Source organism: Pipra filicauda, unplaced genomic scaffold, assembly GCF_003945595.2.
Source record: "Pipra filicauda isolate LSUMZ 115617 unplaced genomic scaffold, ASM394559v2 scaffold91_size2508729_pilon, whole genome shotgun sequence".
NCBI lineage: Eukaryota > Metazoa > Chordata > Aves > Passeriformes > Pipridae > Pipra > Pipra filicauda.
This window is the reverse complement of record NW_024105109.1, coordinates 483,749-505,634: the sequence shown is the minus strand read 5'-3', so window position 1 is coordinate 505,634 and position 21,886 is coordinate 483,749. Positions and strand designations below refer to the sequence as shown.

At 39.1% G+C, this 21,886-nt stretch overlaps 1 protein-coding gene across 2 annotated transcripts in view; it reads left to right on the top strand.

Moving 5' to 3' along the window:
- Window positions 1-9,497: 9,497 nt before the first annotated feature.
- GADL1 (glutamate decarboxylase like 1) overlaps window positions 9,498-21,886 on the top strand; it is a 79,482-nt gene continuing 67,093 nt past the window's right edge. The window contains exons 1-4 of one of the 2 annotated variants that reach the window (XM_039391228.1): window positions 9,498-9,604; window positions 11,770-11,817; window positions 20,377-20,546; window positions 21,331-21,457. In XM_039391228.1, coding sequence (XP_039247162.1) covers window positions 9,598-9,604; window positions 11,770-11,817; window positions 20,377-20,546; window positions 21,331-21,457 — 352 coding nt within the window. In that variant the 5' untranslated portion in view covers window positions 9,498-9,597. The remainder of the gene's footprint in view (window positions 9,605-11,769; window positions 11,818-20,376; window positions 20,547-21,330; window positions 21,458-21,886) is intronic. The other variant, XM_027733395.2, reaches the window with a different exon arrangement.

Here is a 21,886-nt window from a genome sequence, read left to right as displayed (position 1 = left end):
AAGGTGGAAGTTTGTTTTGTTTTCTTTCCATTGCACTGCTGACAGGTCTTGTATTTTGTGACTCATTTGGCTCCATTCTTTCTGATACGCTTGTAGAGTAAGTCTTCATATTCTTCCATGTTGTCAAATACAGAAACCTATGCAGTGTTGTCATCTCTACTATTTTTAATACAACTGGTTGAGTGAGCAATCACAGTCTGCATTTCTTTACCTCTGAAATCCAGAGAGACCCCAAGAGAAAAGATGCCTTGGCAAAGAATGCCATTAGTTTGAATGGAGGATGTCTCAGGAGAAGATCAGTTCTGACTGATTAAGTAAAACAAAAAAAAAAAAAGAAAAAAATTGAAAATAATGACTCCTCTTTCCTGCCTGAGCAGCCCAATAGCAATACATCTCATGAAAGAGACTACATAACTGAAAGATCCATGATTTTGAAACACTTATCTCAAGTTGCAACTGTTGCTTTGCAGCTAAGTTTTCCCTCTAATTTTCTTCCTAAAATTTCTCGAAAATAGTGTAGGAATTGCTGTTTTCAAGAGACCAGTTCACACAACCCTAATATCTAATACTGTTCTTAAAGCATTTGATGGTGAAAGAAATAGCAGTGTACAGGCTCCAGTTTAGCTCTTCAGCTGTGAATGTCTTTGCCAAAGTGAAAATGTAGTTGAAAACAGTCAAAACAATCTTTTATTCAAAGCTCTTTTATTCTCTCATATGTTTGCACACTGACATTTCTGCACTAGAAACTCCAGTTTCTTTTTTTATTTATATAATGATCATATTACAAAAGGTCTGTAGGTGTCCATGTCAAAAGACATTCCAGGTTGTGGTATACTCATTAAGTGCCACATCTTATACCAGTGCCTTCCTCAGGTTTGGAAACCTGTCCTAGGTTTGCCTCAGCTCTTTCAGCAGAAACATCTGGCACTTTTTGTGGGTGTTTTGTTTGGAGAAAGTGATCTTCTGAGTACTTAGGAAGGCAAAATAGAGGTTATAGTCTTTCAGCAACAAAAATAGCCTTTTCTTCTAGTAAGGGGCTGAGACTTAGACTTCTTTTTCTTTGCCCTGCCATAATTTAAAATCACTGGCTCATTCCCAAACTCAAAATGTAAAAGGTACCCCGTGTGCAGAGCACTACGCTGGATGCACAAGATGGGAGTTCAGATCCTTGGTCTCTCAGGAGTATACTAGTTAACTTTCAGCAACACATTGGTGTTCCCTTGACCTTTCTGTACCCCATATTGGCTGCATGCAAGCTGTTTTCTTTAACAAAGGGGACTTTTAAAGTTACGTAAGAGCTGAGAACGCTAAGAGGAGTGAGCTGCTTAGCATAATTCTTGTCCTGAGAGGTGCTTTTATTTCTTGTTTATCTTGTTTGATCTCAGAAAAGGTGCTTTGTCATAGCCTAACCTTTTCTTTGCTAGAAAATAGTTGCTGGAGAAATAACTACCAAAAAAAAATTTTGCAGACATTACTGATATACTGTGTCCAACTCCCAGTAATCTCTTTCTTGGCCTTAAGCTTGAATTTGTAAGGTCAGTTTGTCATATGTGCTACCTATTTGTAGCCAGTGATATAGTTCAGTGTTGTGAAAACTGTATGAAAACCAGATGTATCGGGACAGACTGGAATTTTAGTTGAATGTGTGTCCAGTAGAAATAACTGCTCACTTAACTTTCTGCAGGGGAACCTAGATATTAAAACCACTTCCAGTTATCACAATCACGATGTTTGGCATAGCTGTCCTTTTAAGCAACAGTGTACACTTGGTCAAAAGGGTAATTGAAATACATAATTTCTGCCTGTGCTAGCATAAGAGAGCAGACATAAGCCAAAAGTACCTTTTGGTTTCATATAGCTAATGCTATCTTGAAGAAATTAATCCTTCCCTATTGCTGCTCCCTTTCTTCTGGAAGACAGAGAAGTAATAAGCTACCTAACAAAAATGAGCTCTCTAATTTACATGCAGTATTTTTCTTACTCAAAATGTTACCATTAAAAAAATACTTTGTTCTGGTTGTGGTATGGTGACATCTGTTTGCTTCTTGCCTGTTCCTAGTCTCTGTATCCCAGCCATGACATCAACTGTTATAATCTCTGCATGCAGCAATTTCATTTTACTTCAGACTTCTTTGTCCATAACAGGTAGTGAAATTATCCAAAGTCACATCAGATATGAAGATGGCTCAAAGAAGCTGTTTTTTCCCTTCAAATGCGATTTCAGGCTGCTTGGTGTGCATTGTTTGTACACAGAATTCTACCTTTGCCATGGAAGTGAGCGTTGGAAGTAATTCCATTTGCAGAACCCACAGGCCAGTTTTTTGCTAAATAACGTTGCTCAGTGTGGTTCTGAAATCACCTGCTGCTTCGCATCCTTCTTAAATGTTATGTGGTCCGTGACTCTTTTTTTGCAATTGGAATGAATTCATATGAAATTTGTCTTGAATTGAAATAAATTTCATTCTTTCCTGAAGTTTAGAGCGATGGGAAGCTGAAGTATTAGCCCTCCTTACTTAACATGATTACGTGTTCTGGAAGACAACGTAGACGTGTTTCGCTTACACCTTCCGGTATCTGTATTTGCTTCCAAACGGTACCACACAATGATCTGCATTGGATGGACCTGTTTGAGTTCATTTCTTGGACTCATGTTACCTTTCTGGGGGCTGCATGTTACAAAGGACATAAATTCTGATTCTAGAAACAATATTCATGCCTTTCATTTTATGGCTTGCTAATAAGACAGTTACAGCTTTTGTCACAAAGGTATTTCAGGGTGGCGTACTTACCCTGCTCAAAATTTCCTAGTTTTTATTTTTTTTGAAAACCACAAGGGATTATTTTTTAGGTGGGGAACAAACATGCAAGCTACTTTATGGGGAAAACTAGTTATATGGGGTTTCCTTAACATTCCTGACACCACAAAATGTCAAAGTGGAGCATTTGCCCCTTCTCTGTTTTGTCACCTCTAGTCTTATGCTCTTTAAAGTTCATTGTCTCAAGAATATCTAGTGAAGACTGATTCAACAGTATCTGTAAAAAATTTTGTAAAAGAGACAACGTGGGTGAGTCTAACTGATGAAGCTGACCAATGAGTGAAACCCTGTCTTTTTACTAATTGCATCTTTGACTTTTGTAATCTTCATATAACATCAAAGATAAACCAACGACTGACCTTTGATCTGTTCAACCAGCACATATAATCATTTGTTATCTTCCTGTGCATGGCAGAAGCCTGGCTGCAGCAGCATGTCACTTCAAGTGGGCGACAGGCCAAATATCCAGCCTTGAGGAAGAGTCTGCTACTTGTCCTGAGCATTGTCTTACCTTTGCTACTCCTTTAGCAATATCTAAGCCTGCTAGTTTAAAGATGGCTCATGCATGCCTACACTAGCTGCAGTGATCACAGTAGTGTGGTATCTGCTGTTACTCAAATTTTTCTTTATTCCTGATTTGTAATCCCCTTGGCTTAAAATAGGTTAAGATTCTTGCATTAAAAAAAGAGAAAGAAAAAGCTATGTGCACTTCTAGTATATTTTTGTTTATTAAAAAAAAAATCAAATACAGACACATAATAAGGATGAAAACACCTTGTTTTTATTAGCCATTTCCCCCTAAGCTTCTCTATCTAGCACAAAATGAAATGGGCAAAAGTGAGTTATATACTTATCAAAAGATTTTGGTAATGTTGTAAACCATAAGAATGAAGCTTGTATAGTCTTCTTCTTTGTAATCAATGAGATCTGAAGATAAAATTATGAGCCTGAGATTTGAAATATCCTCATTTTTTTTACAATTCTTGAATATGATTTCCTTCTTGTGCCTGCTCCCTGTTTTGTGTGATTCAAATAGCAAGCAGAAGCCCTTCTCTAATTGGTTGATCATCCTATTTTTAATTTGCAGGAGTGATTTAATCCCACTGAATTACAGACAGGCAAGCAACTTCATAAACCTGAGTAATGAGATTTCTTAAGCATTATTTTATCACGAGGATCTTTCCTAGAGCGCATATTTTTCCCAGAAAAATATCTGATTAAAACATAATGGGTGAAACAGTATGCTGATCCCAAACCTTGAGACATTCCTCCTCTTGTGAAGTTCACCTCCCACCAAAATCAGCCTCAGAGAAGGGATATGACATGACCTGGTTTGCTAACATTGATTAAAGGAGAATGTACAAGACATACCAGTTTCTCAAAAATAGTATTACAATTTTGAGATCACGCACCTTAGGTAGTCTGCTGTTTAATAATGTATGTTGCATGGCTTCTTTTATTAAACATGGGAATAATAACAGATCTGTAATTATCATTATTGACTTGAATGAACAACAGCCAGTCCTGAAAGTTTGCATGCTCAAGGGTTATAAATAGCCCTATTTGGATTACCCTACTTTCCCCAAGAAAATACAGATGTGATTTAACATATTTAAATATACAACATGGATATCTAAGCTGGGTCTATGAAACCAGAAAAGACTTGTCAGCAAGTTGACTAAATTTCTGCTGGCTTTGTTGTCTTTGCTGATGCCTGTAGGGTCCAAGCCTCACTAAATATGTTATGTTGTTTTGAGCCTTGATGTTCTGAACAATGTTTTGTCAGCCAGCCAATGCCATATTGTTCCTTTGAAGGCATCAGATGCTGCAACTTGAGAACCTAACTACTTCTTCACTTTAGTGTATAGAATGATCAGTCTTCACCTTTGGTTGGTCTCTAGTGGCACAGCAACATTATCCTCTAGGCATCAAATAGGTAATGAATGCCCTTCAACCTCTTAATGCTTTTTCTTCCCTGTCTTGGTTACCTACACCAGACTACTAATGTTTGAGTTCCATAGGTGACGTTGATACCAATGGAGGTAACCATGACACTTCAATTATTAATGCTCCAGGATCTGATTTTCACAAGCAGCTTTCTTTCCCCACTCCACTTGGAGTTGTGAATTCTTTGTGATTCTAAAAATGGAGCCCACGGCTTCTCCTGGGAAAAATACAGAAAAAGACCTGAGACTCTATTTTATGTATGTTCTAGGTTAGATTTGTAAAGTATAAGGTAACTTTAAAAGCCTTCATCTTTAAGACCATCTAAAGGGTCTAGTATTTTTCTAAATAATTTTAAAAGTCAGAACTAATCACAGGGTGTTAAGTGTTTGCATACCAATATTAGGTATGTCAAAATTTTTTAGCCTCTTAAATAAAATTGAGGGGGTTTTTTGAAAACACCCGTGTTTGGAATTTTGGGGTAGTGGATTTGAAAAAAAATTTTACATGCTACCTCTAAAATGAACTTTGTTCAACATAATTCTTTCTCTCTTAAGTAAGGAATGTATTGTTATTCTACTGTTCTGTTTTAACTATTTGTTTACAGCCATTGGGGTCCTGCATAATTTAGAGAAGGTTCCTTACTTGTTGAAAAGGTTTTGTCTTCATAGAATAAACTTCAGGGAAGGGGAAGGATGATGAAAATAGAAAGGCCACTGAGGTGAACATTGCCACGTCAACTTCGGAAGCAGAGGAGAGAAGATGCAAGTTCACATCCTGGCAAATACAACAATTTAAGAAGAATGTTAGTTCATCAATGTTTAAATGCAGTTCTCAATAGTTTATGTGCAACACAATTCAGTTGTGTGGTCCTGGCTGCCTTCAGAGAGGTAGGCATTACTTGTCGTGTCAAACCTTTTAGTCCTCATTGCATACCACAGCTCATTATGGGGGATCATAGCTTCAGGTGAGGTAACTTGATTCATTTATGCAGAAGCTGGGTAAGAAATCCATAAATATTTAAAACTGATGTATATTTACTAGTGTAATATTGCATATTGAATTAGTTGTCTGGTTTGCCTGCCAGCATTTCAAACCTTGGGTTTAATTATCACATTACCTAAGTTTGATGGCCAGTGTTTTTAATGGATTCATTCTTCTGCCCTTTCCTTCAGCTTCTCCTTAAGCTCTTCTGAGCTCCTTTGTGACCCAGAGGAATTGAAATCGTCAGCTTAGTGCACTGACAAATGAAAATAAGTGACTAATGTTGATTGTCTTTCATATTTCATACTCTGCTTGCCAAGAATGTCTCATGTACTGTGATCATTTAGAATCCTACACACTCAGGGTAGTCATGTTTGTCAGACTCATTGCAGTCAGTTGACAAAGAATATCATCTTGAGCAGATGCTCATCAGTAGCCACCCCTTCTTATAATTACCTAGTGTAAGAAGAAAAAAATTAAGACACAAAGGACCATTTAGTCATATGGTCTGATTTCCTCTGTATCCTATGTCATTAAATTTCACACATGTAGAAGCAGTATGAGGGCAGTAACCTGCATTTGGCTAAACCCTGTCTTCCAGAAAGACATCCTGTCCTGGCTGGGGGATGTGTAACCATTAAAAATTTCTTGGTGCCTTTGTTAGCTTGTTTCAATGATGTATTGTCACCTTAAGAAGAAAAATTGTGTGCTTTCTTTGAATTTGTCTCACTTCAGTTTCTACTACAGCTTCTTGTTATGCCATTCTCTGCTAGATTAAAGAGCTCTTCAGAATTCAGTAATTTTTTTCTCCATAGAGGTACTTTTCTGTAATCAAGTCAATCTTTTTGATACGATAAACAGATTGTGCTCTTTAAGTCTCACTTAGCAGAATTTTTCTTCAATTCTCAAGTCACATTTTCAGATCTTAATCTGCCCCCTCTACAATTTTTTGATGTTCTTTTTAAAACATGGCCAGGAACACAGTATACAAGATTGGTCTCATCAGTGATATATCCAGAGATAAAACTATCTCCCCTACTTCCTACTTCCCTGATGCAGGTTAATCCATCATTTTACCAGTGTCAGAGCGAGTGTTTATGATGAGTTGGTGACTACAACCTCTAAATCTTTTTCAGCAAGTGCTATTTCCTTCTCAGTACACACCTACAATCCTTCAAGCTTGTTTACTGGGATTTAATTACAGTAATTACGCTTTAGTTATAGTAAATGCATTTTGTTTGACAAGGTCCAGTTTGCCACTCAATTCAGACTACTTCACATGGTTGACTGATACCTTTGCCATTTCTCTCCTTTTTGTGTCATTTTCAGATGTGACCCCCTTTTCACAGAAACATGCAATTCCTTTAGTGTCCACTACTTTTGTCATCGGTCATTTGGCAAGGCTTAGCCAATTTAGCACCTGCTTTAATGATCGCATGGGATACTACATTTTCTTCCAGACTTTCTTAAAAGTCTAATTTGTCAATATGCACACAGCCAAATGAGCAATTTCATCGAAGAATGAATTTAGAGACGTTTGATTAGACTTGGTCTTCCTAAAAAAGACTGGAATTATTTCTATTAATTTCTTTGAAATATTTTAAAATTAAATTTTACTCCCATTATTATTTAGGGTGCTTATGTTGGTCTGTATTTTTCTCTCATTGCGCTTGCCCCTTTTTGACTACTAGTGTAAGATTAGCACACCTTTGGAATTTCACAAGTATTCCAAAGTTTACTAAGACAGGTGAAAGAGCCCGCATATCTATTCTGGATCTGGGAGTAAAAGTTATCTAAGTTTTCCTATAGAAGAGTGGTCATGATTCCTATCTTAATTACTAGCAGGCTGGAGCAGTTCTTCATAATCCCCTTGAAATCCATCAACTTGTTCCTTTTGTAGCACAAAAGTGCTTACTGAACATATTTACATTTTCCACACCAACAAAATACCACATTTAGTAATGGACCAGTACCATCCTTGCGTTTCCTTTTATTCCTAACACACTTTAAATGTTCTATTTATCTTTGGCTCTTAAACCCTGGATTTTTTGCTTGCCTATTAACTTATCAATTTCTGTTATTGTAACTTGTAATTTATAGTAACTGTAATTTATATAATTTCTCTTTGTTTTCCATTTTCTTTCTAACAGACACATTTGAGTTTTTATGGTAAAGTTACTGCCTTCTGTGATTGCAAAGTCACAGTCTTTGGGCCATTTAATAGAGGCTTTAGGAGAGCTCCTCTTTTGATGTTCACACTAAATATGTTTTGCCTTGTCGGTTCCCTTTACTGTTTTTCTCAGTTTGGGGAAATTAGCTCTCTTGAAGCAGCAGAAATGCATAGTTTTGACTGAGGCTGTCTTTCATTTCCCCATGATGAATACAATCAGCTTGTTCCCAGGCAACTACGAACTTTTTAATTTAGTGACATCCACCACTTTTATCTATCACAATGAGGCTCAAATACTTATCTCTTGCAGTGTAGGATATCTACTGGGCTACAAAATTACCTTCTCCAATCGTAGAAGCTTTTAATGACTAGGTAGAGTCTGTTGTTAAGTTAAAAAAGAGCTATGCTTGTTTCCCCACAAACAAGGAAAATTAGGATGCTACATGTGAATAAATGTTTAATTCATGTGCAAATATTTAACTGACTTTTGAAAATCTTTGTCAAATTTCAATCAGGCCCGAATTTTAAGGGAAGATAAACTTTTGGGGGCATTGGTACTTAATTTTTGGACACTTTCAGACCTTTTTGTGACAACAGTCTAATGCCTTTTGTCCAAAAGAATGCTTGCTTACTTTTTTAAGAGGTAGTAATTAGGAGGAAATTTATTTTAAGAAGTAGTAATTAGGAGAAAAAAAAGGGATGAGAATTAAAAAGGCCTGTGTTCCATTGAATAGAACTGGTGTCCTGGAATGAACTGGATGTCAGCGACAACTCATCCAGAGCCCTATTCAGCTTGGAGAAGAGTAGGCTGGAGGGGGGGGGGCGGGGCGCAAATGAAGTCTACAACTTCCTTGTGGGGGGATGTGGAGGGGCAGACACTGATCTCTTCTCTCTGGTGACCAGTGACAGGACCAGAGGGAATGGCCTGAAGTTGTGTCAGGGGAGGTTTAGGTTGGATATTAGAAAAAGGTTCTCCACCCCGATGGTGTTTGGGCACTGGAACAGGCTCCCCAGAGAAGTGGTCACAGCACCAAACCTGTCAGAGCTCAAGAAGCATTAGGACTGTACTCTCAGACACATGGTGTGACTTTTGGGGATGGTCCTGTGCAGAGCCAGGAGTTGGACTCGATGATCCTTGTCGGTCCCTTCCAACTCGGAACATTCTGTGATTCTGTGAAAACTGCCCTCGGCGGGCGGCCGTGCCCGGCCAGGCTGATGGCATCGGGCTGGGCTGAGCTGGACCAGCCCGGCTGCCGACTGCCTGCCTCCGGGAGCGCCACGCAGCCCCGAGGAGAGTTTTGAGGCACCGGGTCAGGTTTCAAAGGCACCAAAACAAACTGTCAGAAGCAGCGACAGCCACGACCCCCCGAGTTCGCAAGAAAGGCCACCCCCGGGCATTATACCATCCACCATCCCCGCCTTTACGCAGTCCTCCCTGACCCTCGGGGGCAGCCAGGCTCCCTGCGGGCGGCACCGCTCCGGCTGTGCCCCGTCGCCCGCCCCCGCCGGGGCAGGCGGATGGCGGCGGGCCAGCGGCGACGAGGGTATTAATAGGCGGCCCGGAGGAGCGGCGGGGCGGCTGCGGGCGTGCGGGGCGAAGGCTGCGGGATCGGTTTCTCTCGGCGCGGGAGCCACGCCGGGGAGGTGCCTCCCCTCCTTCTCCGGTCCCACCTCGACGGCGAGATGGAGGGTAAACGCCGGCGGGGCACAGCCGCCTTCTCCCTCTTCTCTCCCCGCTTCAGCCGCCCTGCGGCCGCCGGGGCGGCGCCCTCCGGGCCGGGCGGAGGGGCTGGAGAGGGCCGGGAGGAGGGGAGAACCGCGCTCTCAGCCCTGCTTGGGGCTTTGAACTCGTTCCCCGGCCCGGAGGGGCTCCAGCAGCCTCCCCACCACGGGTGTCGCTGGGCTTGGCGAGGAGAGGGACCTCTGGGCAGAGGAGGGAGGCAGGGTCGGCGCGCAGCCCAGATGCGGGAGGTGTAGGTGCCTGCTGGGTGTCGACCTGTAACCTCCGTTTGTTACAGCGCAGCAGCAGCGTAGCCAGAATGGTTTAATAAGGTACAGGTTTTGCAACAGTTATCATAAAATCATTGCAGAACAGTATTTTTTTCTGAAATAAATGAAATAAATGATCTTTAAAGAGAGTTACCTTTTATTTTAACTCTTTTTTTTTTTTTTTTTTTTTTTTTTTCCGGCACCAGAATAAAATAGGCATGGTAATACAGTGACTTGCTTTGGAACAAAAGGTCTCAGTAAGGGAGAAGTTAATCCTCTTTTATAAATGTATTGTCAAGTTTTTTTACCTGCATTAAGAGGAAGGCTTTGCATCATTAAGTGATGAAAAGTAAAAGTTGGCCATATGTTTATGAAAGCTGAGAATGTGGATGACCTGTGGCTAATACAATAATGAGACTGCTGGAGGAGGTTAGCAAATGCAGAGATTAAATTGTGGTACACCTAGGATTCAAATGATTATTTGCAAGGTTAAGAGGCAAAGAATTCTTTGGTCTTGTGAGTGGAAGCTGGTTGCTAAGTCAGAAAATAGTAAAAGTGTTTGCAGATGGCTGCCTCCTCTCCCACAAGATCAATATTCTTGATAAAAATTTCTCCACTTGTCTCAAATTGGGAATCTCTTGTGAAAACAGTCAAAAAAGGCTTGAGATCTAGTATGTTTCTTTTTTTTTTTACCCTAAACATGGATGAAACAGCAAAAAAGTTTTTATCCTCAGGTTGAGAAGACTCCTAGCTTGTCTCCCATAGGTCGAGTGTCTTGCATTCATGAGTGATCCAAGTTATTAGCACTATATTGGCGGACAAATCGCCAAATAAACTAATATATTTGAAAGGAAACTTCAGGAACTTAATGTTTTGAAAACAATTACTCCCTTTTGCTTTATTTGATATAAATTGAATGAGCATTGTAAAGTTACATGACAATTACAGTGTGATATGGTGATATATATGATATAATACGATCTGGTCTGCACAGTAGTCTAAGGCTGTACTGTAACGACAGCTGTACTACGTGAGTAGCAGGAGCAGTGCTGTGACAGCAGCTCCAAAAGTGACTTCCTTCAGATGCAGCTTGTATTTATATCCTCTGCCAGGACAACACCAAAAATATGCTGCCAGTAGTCACTAAGGCTGAGATCCTGGTGGTTTAGCTGGGTAGTGGTGTTCTTGTTCAAATATTGTCTGATGTATGCTACTCAAAGTCTAATTTTGTTCCAAAATCACTGGCTTGTGTTGGTAAGACAGAATGTGTCTGGAGATAATATGATATCCACCCTTGTTACTGAAGGTTTTCCAGTCTCTCTTCCTTATTCATGAGTAGCATCTGTAATTTCTGTGTACTTTCTCTCTCATGAGGAATCCTTTACTCTCCCAATCCTCTCTTCCCTTTATTTTTGGTGATTTGCCGTGTTTACTGTCAGGTTCCCCCTCCCCACTCCCCCAAGCAAATGTGAATCCATTGTTAAAACCAGACCTTCTGGGCTGATATGTGAGGTTCTTTTTTCAGTAGCAATTTTATGGACTCTTAGCTTTTAAGGTTATATTGGAAAACACCTAGGAGACAAAGTCTGAAGGCACCTGCCTGTTGCAGCACTAGCATTGTGTTTGCTTTGCACAGCTGGAGCAGCTGGCAAAGTGGACACAGTTGGATTGGAGATGTGTATGTGCGTGGAGTTAACACTTGCAGTGGCTGCTGTGGTGAGCGCAGTGGCAGCAATCTTGTGTGGATTGTTTTCCTTGCTTCTTTTTTTTTTTTCTTTTCTTTTTTTTTTAACACTGTTACTGTATCTGAAAGTGTGTGCTTGAGTTTGATCTTGCTGGTTGCTAATTGAGCCTAATTTCTTTCAGATATCACCACTGTCCACAAGGGAAGCCTTAATGACTATGCAGGAATGAGTAAGAGGATTTTTTTTTTAGGCTGACACAAAAGACAGCAAAATCCCATTAATGAGAGGGGGCCAAGTTGTAAATTCCTACTCTTAGTTGCAGAAAGGGATCTTGACTGCTCATATCCTTCAGTAATTTGGCATCAGGGTAGTTTTCCAAGGTTGTTTTGGCATGGAGAAAGCCTGGCAAATTCTGTATTTGGAGAAAAAAATGTAGGTGAGCTGCTCCCTTGTGGGGAATAAGGGCTGAATGAATTAAGCAGATTCTCAGGCAAGTTGCTAGCTCATCAAGTACAACAAACAGAGTCAGAGCTGGAAACCACAAGGGAAAGGGAGCAGCCAGCATTTATGCAATATGCTGATTTTAACTTCTGAATTGCTGTCTGCTCAGTGTGTATATGGTATGTTTAGGGTGTTATGTGGTTTATGTCACCAGCAGGTTGGGGAGGTGAGTCAGCAAATATTTTGTGCAAGATGTTGCTATGTTGCCATCTCAAACCTCTTTAATGTGAAGCATGGTGAAACATACTGGAAGTTAGTGTGACTTTAAGGCTCTGGTAATGTGACACTCAGGTTAGTATTTTGGTCAGAGCAGAGGAATAGGATCTCTCCTGTGTCTTAAAATCTAATCTGATAAAAGAGGTCCTAGGATCTTTGCTAATATCACTTCATCAGAGGAAGGGAAACATAGGTTTGCAAGAAATGAAGCTTGCATCAAATAAGGTCATTCCGTGAGAGTGCATTCATGGTACTTTAAAATTAATAAGAATTTTCTTGGCAGTTAATGAACATTTAGTGAAGAAGCTTAATTTGACATTTGAAAAGTTCAATAAATAATTTTTCTTTCTTGATTAAGGCATCTTTTAAGCTGTCACTTATACAACAAGAGTTGTCACTTTTTAATGCAATAAGAGATCTTGTTGCATACTGATTCAGCTATTATTGCCTATTAAACAGTTTAGATTTCATGTGCCTTAATTTCCCAGCCCTTAACTATTTTAAACTGGCTGCTTCTTTAAAGACCATTGATATTTGCATAAGCATTTATCACACATTCAAGACAGAAAAAATGGACACATTGAAGTACATGTGTATTGTATTTCTTTGTACATATCTTTGTATTTCTCTGACTTCCACCCAACCTGTGGAGAGATTTGGGATAGTTTTTTGTGTTCATCCCAGATGTTTACAGAAATTAACTCTTTAAGATTTGCAAAAATCAAAAGATAAATTTCTTATGGCCTCTCTTGCTTTGCCTCACATCATAAATGGCAGAGGTTGTTGGAAGTAGTTGTTTGTAAAGCATTGATGAGTCAAGGATACTCAGCAGGACATGGCTAAATTGGGGCCATTTGACTCCTTTTTTATTCTCACATCTGTGCACACAAGTTATTTTACCATTAATGTGGCTTATACATGTGCAATGAGGGAATAATTAATTGAAAAGGCAAATGGTTGTTGCTTTGTGGCATGTTAGAGGTCGTTTCTGTTGATTATTGTCAGGTCTAGTCTAAGGGCAAGAAAAGATTTCTTTGACCTGATTCAAATGTATGTATGTCATCCATCTCTATTACTGTTTCTTGACTGCATGTGATCTTTATTTTTTTCTTTAGTGAAAAACTTGTCAAGTGTCAGTAAATAGAATTATCTTTTAAAGTAAAAGCCACTGGACCAGAAGTTCTTTCATGCCGTGAATAGGATGAGGAAAGTGGTTCTTAGTCACCAAGGCATTTTGTCAGCAAAGTAGCAATAACTCTGCAAAGTAGTTGGTCAAACCTAGATAATCTGGAAGAGCTTGCGGCTCTAAAGCTTGGATGTCTCTGCCCTTATGTAAGCTGAAAAGCCTCATAAATATGATCTTATGCATTGGCAAATGTCAGGGTTTCAACAAGAAAGGTTGCAGTGTCTCATTGAGCTGCTTAAACTAATTTTTCTCAAGCAGACCTACTCTATTGTTAAGGGATTATTGAGTCCCCTTTTGGGCCAATATATCATGTTTAAAAGCTGTTGTATCAGCCTGAAGGGGAAAGAGAAAGCAACAATTGCTGTATTACCTGGTATTTGGTTGCAATGCTAATGTCAAATGACTGATTCAAGTTTTGGCATGGTCAAACAAAAACCCAAACAAAATAAGTTCTCCATCTTCTGCCTTTGTTAGAGGAAAAATGGAAGACATGGGTGTAGTCAGACTACAGATGGTGTGGTGGCTCTGTTTGGGCCTCTTTCAGTTGCCTTGCTGTGACAGGGATCATATGGTCCTGTTGGTGAGTCTCAGCATGTGTAGTATGGTCAGATCTGTGCTTCTGCCAGGTCTCATCCAGGCTGATGCTCTAGAAAAGGACTGTTAGTGTCTTCTGCTGGCACTTGCCAGTGTCACCCAGCAGCTTGGCCTCTTGCAACTCAGGAGGGGTTTCCCAAAATCACATAGTTAAACCCATGGCAGGGACAATCTGAAGTGGTGTGTCCAGAGCACTGCTTGGGTCCCTCATCTACATGACTGGTCTCTGCTGATCTGATCAGCAATGTTATAGTCTGTGCAGAGCAGCTTGCTCCATTTTGAAAGTGCATTGGGTTACTTTGAACTACTTTTACGTTGAATTAATATACTAATAAATTATGAATATCTGCATAGAAACTAGTTCAGAGGACCTAGTGGGCTGGAAAGTTACATCCTGATTTACTATGCATGAGCTTCCCTGTGTTAGTAAATAAGGGTGTATCTTGTAGACATGAGTTAGTGAACAGCAACTGGAAATCCTTTGTAGGAAGCAGAAAATATGGAAGTGTTTATGAATTTAAGAAAAAGCAAGGGGAAAGAGTTGTTTTGACTGTAAATTGAGTGTAGAGGTAAAACTTCCTAAAATGAAATTTAGACTTTTCATATATTTCTACATTTTAACTTTCATTGAATCCCATAAAACTAAGCTTTAGTAAATTACTGCTTTCTTAGTTGATTTTGAAAGACTGGAGGTAAAAATTTATTTTGTATTATGACTAAAAATAGAATTCTTGCATGAAATTACAGGCTGTCATGAAGTCTTTTAAATCAAGCTGCAGAACTTTAATTTGGAAAAAGAATCCTATTTGTGTCTCCATTTTTTTTTTTCCAGTGGGAACCAGGAAAATCAGAGGGATTCCATATATTCTATGTTGGTCACACATATATTCATCACTTCTGTCTGAACTCAGACTCCTGAAGTTAACTTTGCTATCCCATGCACTGTGCCTTTAGATATTGCGGATTCAGTTACTTTCCCACAGAAAAAAAGGAACATTCATTAAATGTTCATTATCAGTGTGCAACTTTTAATTAAATTAAAACCAGTTTTGTTTCTCGTATGCTTCCTACACTGTTAGCAGGTGTTGAAAATTGGAACATGTGACCTGAGAGAATCTCTTTGGGTTCAGAGAGTTGAGATTTCCATTTCATAGCTGGCATTTGCCGTTTCTCAGTTTTGCATCAAGGTAAATTCTGATTCTCCGCAGCCTTTCTTCCTAATTGGAAATGTTACAGCATGAATCATTCCTGCAGTTGCTTGGTTAGGGCATTGTGAAGTTTTTATGAAATATTAACATCAATTCCTGAGGTTTGACTGCATAAAAGTTTCTGATTTTTTTTCTTAACTTTTGTCTGCTGTTTTTGGTTTTGTAGTTTGGTGTTTTTTTTTGTTTTTTTTTTTTTTTTTTTTTTTTTTTAAATCCTGCCTAGGACTGTTGTGTATAGCAAGCGCTTGGCACACAGCAAATGGGCACAACAAAATCATGAGCTTTCCACTAATAAGAGTGCTCCCTCAGAACTCTGGAAATACTTCTGAAAGCAGGACCTCTGTCCTAATGTGGATGTTGTGTTCCCTGTCAGATATTTGTTACTGAGTCTCCTCTCCAGATTTCACTCTCCTCCTAACCTTTCCTTTCAGAATGGGAAATTCAGGTGTGGGATGGAGAACAGGACCCATTTGTTGTGCTGTTGCTGTTCAGTGTTAACAGTGTTCTCAATGAGTCTATTCAGGGGCTTCTGAGCCCATACAGAAGCACTTCTGTTTTCCTTGGGTCCTGATCTATAAAGGTCACATCTGCCTTTTCACAGTCATAGGATTCCTGTGGGAGGGGGCTCTTGCAGCCCTTCTGAGGGGAAACACCCAACTTGTTCCCTGTCCACAGGCCTGGTCCATAAACCTGCAAAACAAGAATATATAATTCAGGGGGAATTGCAAGAGCCCTACCATACCTGTGCCTACTTATTTTTGTTTGTTTTTCTGTTTTTCTTTTTTTCTTTTGTATGGATAACTTTGCCAGGACGCTAAGTGATTTAATATATGTTGGATTATAAGAAACCTGCATCTCCTTTACTAAGAAGCAATGTATTTTTGTGTTAAGGCTGAAGTGGCTTTACTTCATTCATATGTACAGAAAGCAATGATTAAAGAAACAGATATGTCTGTAAGATTATAAATACCAAGGGACTGAAATTGCTCCATAGTATGGGACATAGGTGCATAGGTTTGTGTTTTAATGCTTTGATACATGATATGGTGCCACAGTAATTCATTAAACATGGTGGTGTGGAGCCTTGACACTGAATTTACTTTTCTTTTGCTGGACACACTGAAGGAAAATACCGAAGTCTTCTGAAGGATTATCCATGACTAGATCATACAGAACGTGAAATTTAAAATTAGTTTCCGATTAATGCTTGCAATTATTACTGCATTTGTTACAAAACAGAAATAAGCCTTTGATCAAAGGCAGCTTTCTGCATTCCCTTGAATAGTCAGTGGTGCTAATACAGTGTAAACTGACAGGATTTGGCCCTGGCATCCAAGCACAAGCTGCTCTTTCACAGCAACCCCCCTCTGTTTCCTCATTTTCCTTGTGAGCAATAAATCTTTCTGGTCATCTCATGCTACTTTCCCAAATGTTATTACAATATGTTGTTAAAATGGGCCAGGTACAATGCTTCAGTTTCTTTTTGTAGTGCAAGGATTTAGCAGTCAAATATGGAAGCACAGAGGCAGCTTTTAAAATACTTGGTAGTGCTTACATAAAGATACAGAAACATCTGAAAAAGTGTTTGTTTTTTCTGTACATTATTCCAACTCCAATTAGTTTATGTTTTCTGCTGGGAAAATAGTATTGATTGTAAAAATGAAATGCTGGTTGGATATTCTTAGGCTTCTGTAATAGAATATTTCTTTCAGGATGAAATGTGGGAATGACGAGCTTGATTTTCCTGCTGCTAAAACCAGTGTCTGAATGCCCAATTGCCTTCAATTGAAGCAGGATTGAGTCTTCTGTTTTGCAGAAGGATATTTTTAACAGACAATAATCTTTAATCTCTGGTTTAAAGCACTTCCATTTGGTAAAGTTTTAGTTCTGTTTCAAGCCTGGAGCCATTTGGATGAAATTGTATTTGATATGTTTTCTGGAAGTCTGTTTTCTGAGTCTGCCTAGGAGTCTGTTTCTGTATTCTCAAGTAGAAAAGAACATATTTGTTGCAGCCTCATCTCTAGATTGTTTCCCTATCATGTCTGAAAACAAGAGAGGTGTATGTGATGAGATGCTGTTTCTATGAAGTGGGCTTCATGCAGAACGCATTCCTTTAGTGCAATCAGGGGTGTTTGAGGCAGACATATAAAAGGCCTAAAATTCTTGGAAAATAATTTTTTGAGCATTTGATGATGATTTTTTTAAAGAAGCAACATGTATTATCACCTCATAAAAATAGTGTATGTTTCTTAGCATGGATGCTGAGCTCTGAGATGATGTTAAAGGCTTGCTGTTTAACTTGGATACTGCGACATAAAAAGTGAACCTAGAACCTTTTTGGAGGTTCATCTATCTAAAACATAATAAATTGGTATTGACTCTTTTAAAAAATGTGATAAAAAGAAAAAATGTTATGGAATTTCAGATATTCATCATCTACTTAGTTTTCTTCTTCAGGGTTTTACTGCAACCAAGAGGAAACACGTCTATTTTTTTTGGAAATAATAATTTGGAAATTTCGTAAGAACTCCAGACGTCAGACAGTTATAAGTAGAAGATTAAGTATCATGGCATTTGCAGAAAAATCATGATATGGGAATACTGTATACATCCAGGAGTGCTTTGCACAACCTGAAGACCTGTACCTCAAAAAATGCATGTGTTTGGGGCTTGATTTAAGTGCTGATTTTGAAATAGTTTTCTGTTAATTTCAAGTAAAGGTATGTTCCAGGGCAGAATTTAGCTCAGAAAGTTCAGATTGAAATAAGTGATAACCAAAAAATTATTGAGAAAGTGGTAAATAATTGCAAGGAGTATTATTCCAGGAAATAAAATATGGGCTAAGTCATGAACTCTTTGCTGGAGCTTTGTACAGGTAAAATGCTGTTGAAATGAAGGCTCTCTTTCATCCCTTCCTTCTAACCTCTCTGCTTTACCTTTCTCTTCCATGGACTGTGACTTAGTACCAACACAGATGTGGGGACTAGGATGATAGTCCTACCTGAAAGTCCTACCCATTTTCCAGAGCATATCTTCTTCCTCAGGATCCACAAAGTGTCCTAGGGAGACTGTAAAACTGTGTGTAGAGGTGAGCAGACTTGCTTCAAATAGGGAGATGTCAGACCTATCACCCAACCCCCTAGAGACATGGTAGAAAAACTAAAGTTCTGCTTTTGCTTTTCGCAGAATTCCTGGAAAAAGATCAGTCATGGAAGTACTTTTACGTCTGTGCAAAAATGACAGGGACAGGGCTGATGGCATTACCTATAGAAACCTTTTGCACAGCTCTGGTTCTACCAGAGACCTGAGAGGTGGAGCAGAAAAAAAAAAGGAGTTAATGAGTTCTCTTGCTCCACCATCTACTGTTCTTATAACCAAAGGAAGTATCAACATCTGGGCTTTGTGATAGATATTCGTCTCCTGTATATTTTTTTTTAGATCCTGTCTTATTTTTTTTTGTTGTTGTTTCATAGCAACAAAACACCTTTGGCATAAATAGAGATGATAGCATCTCCAGGTGATGTTAAGGCTGAAATTTTTTCTAGTGTTTATGTTAAACCTGGATAGCACTTAGGTAGCTATTTATGCATCAAATAACTAACTCTCAATTCACAAATGGTCTCTGCTCTGTCTGCCCAAAGACCTCATGCCTTCAAATTCCTTGGTAATACGTGGTGTTACAAGTCTTGCAAAGTTGACCTACTAGCTTGCATTTTCAGAGAGAAACCTCTAAAACTTTTTAAAAGCTACAGTTTCTTTACAGTGCCTCTGCTGTGGTGTTCTGGAAAGCATGATGAGAATTGACATCCTCCGTGCATGAGGAACTGTAATTGTGATAAAAATGATGAATGTGTCAGACTGCAGTATCTAGCAGTCTTCTGGAAAGGTGATTGTTTATTTAGACCTGTGAAAAAAGGCATCTGTCTTCTGTACTTTGTAATTGGAGCAAAAAGTAAAGCAGAAGATAAAGTTGTTTCGGGCACAGAGCTTTCTCTGTACATCACAGCCTTCCACCATCCTCACTGTAGGTGAAGACAACTTTTCATGGTAGTGCTGCCTGGCTTTATAGCTCTTAGCTATTCTAAGGCAAGATCAGTGAACAGATACTGTCTGTAACCCAGATAATTTGGCTGTGGTAGTTACCGCTTCTCCTTTCAGCGCTATACTGTTTCAAATGTCTGTTCCCTTGATATCTCTAAATGTCTCACTTTCATCTTCATCCTCGTGTTGATGAAAACTGGAGTCCTCATCTTGCCATATGAAATCAATACATGAAATAGATACGTAGTTGTCACTATTGGCCAGTGTCTTATAAGCATCTTGGATGTGCTTTCAGAAATACTGTAAAGGAGGAAGTAGCAATGCGCATATGAAACACATCTGGAGAGTGGGTAAAGGTGAGGGGAGGAAGAGGAAAGAGATCATCATTGGAGAAGCGAATGAACAAGATAATCTGCCTAGTAGATTACTGTAATTAGTGACTGAGGGCTCTTAATAGGATAAGGGCAGAAAGGAGTACAGGTATGTGATACTGACAACAATCTCAAAAGCTTTTATTTTCATGAAGTGTGAGTCAGTGAAGCACTTTGCAAAGAGTGCAGAAGATTCAGAGCAAGAGAACTGGCTGATGAGAAGGAGTAGCACAAAGATACAGGAAATGAAGCTGGAAATTATTTCATGAAAAAAGTGGAGCAGAAGGGGTGGCATGTGGAGGGAAACATTTTCAGCTAAGAAAAATGCCCATTACCTTTCACTGTATTTCTGTTTATCCAGCTGTAACATATTCTAAGCCAGAACTGTATTTTCCTCTGTGTTTGGAATGTTTCTTGCATGCTACAGAAAGCAGTAGATACAATACACTAGGTTATTATTACTTACAGAATAATGGTCTAGTTTCGAAGTAACACATAATTGTTTTTGTTTGTCTGCAAAGATTCTTCCAGTAAAATATAGGATTTTTGTAGACATAATAGTCCATGTGAGTTTTTATTTAAGTTTACTAAATCAGCAATGAAAGAATTTTTTTTTATTTATTATTTAGTTATCCAGACCTTGTTCTAATGATGAGTTTTTCACCTTACAGTTGGTGTTTGCAAACAGGAGATGCTCCAGAAGAAGAATGCTGTTTTGGTGGATGGGGTCATCCTAAATGGTCCAATAATGGACTCAAAAGCAGGAAAGAAGTTTGTGGAAGAGGCATGTAAGATTATAATGGAAGAAGTTGTCCAGAAAGCTGATGATGTAACAGAAAAGGTAAAGCAATAAAGTGTTGTTGGGAATTTGTAATGGAGATAATGAACAATAAATCAAATTTTTTTTATAAGCTGTATTTTATTGCAGAGTCTATGCCTGGCTCTGAAATAAAAAGACAGCCTTAAAAATGAAAAAAGAATATATTGTAAAAGCTTTCAATAATATAGTTACCATAAATATCTGCCAGAAAGTAACGAGGGTGGGGTTTTTTTTATCTCATAGTACAGTGGTCATCTTCTGTGTGATCACAAATGGCTGTAGTATTTTTCTTTGTTTGAGGTGGGGGTGAGTTATTTGTTTGCTCCTCAGGGGCAATGGTGTTGGAGAAGGAGGAACAGTGGATTTGGTACCACTGTGAAAGGGCAACATTATGAGATTGCTCTGGGTTTTGTAGAACCCCTGTTTAAGGGGCTGTATGGGAAGAGGACCTGCAAATAAACTGTGCTTGCCTTTGGGCATTTACTGGTTGCTCCCACCCTTTGGCAGAACAGCGTCTGAAAATGCTGTGATTACAAATCCTTAGCTAAAGGATAGAACTTGAGCTGCAGGCCTCTTTCTGTTCTGCCTTCCAGCATTCCCCACTCATTTTTATGGCTGAGCAATGCCCGAGACGCAATAAAACCAACATCCCATGAGACCAGTTTACGATATATAATATATATTACCCTGCAAAGGGAAGTTTTGTGAAAGCAGTGCTGAATGTGGTTCTTACCTTGTACCTTTATAACCTCTTCCTCCTGACAAAGCTGTTCACTGATGGTGTCTGCCCCCTCCCCATCACTAGGTCTGTGAATGGCAGGCCCCTGAAACTCTTAAACAGATTCTTGACCTGGAAATGAGAGACACTGGAGAATGTCACCAGAAACTCCTGCAGCTCTGCCGGGATGTTATACGATACAGCGTCAAAACCAGTAGGAATGTGATTTCTAATGGAGTTATTTTGTATGCTAACTTAGGAAGACAGGATAATGTTTACAAACCTCTGTTCACCTTTCAGGGAACCGAGGGTGTGAATGTTTGTTTTCTGCTTGCTTATACAAGTATGCAAACACTTGGTCATGTTTCTGTTGTTTGACTGAATGCTGGTCACCATAGGTTTGACTAAAATGTGTAATAATGGCAAACTAATAAAAAACTAATTAATGTAATGTCATTGACATTAATGGTAAATTCTGTCATTTTAAAGTCTTATGAAAGTCACCAAGACAAGTATCATATAACAGTCTAGCAAAACAGGCAAGAGAAAGGCCTTTGTATGTCATTTCCTGCTGTCTGAGTGATGAGATTTGAGTCACCATCACTGCCCTCATACGTTCTTAGTGATGATTACCCCCCATTTA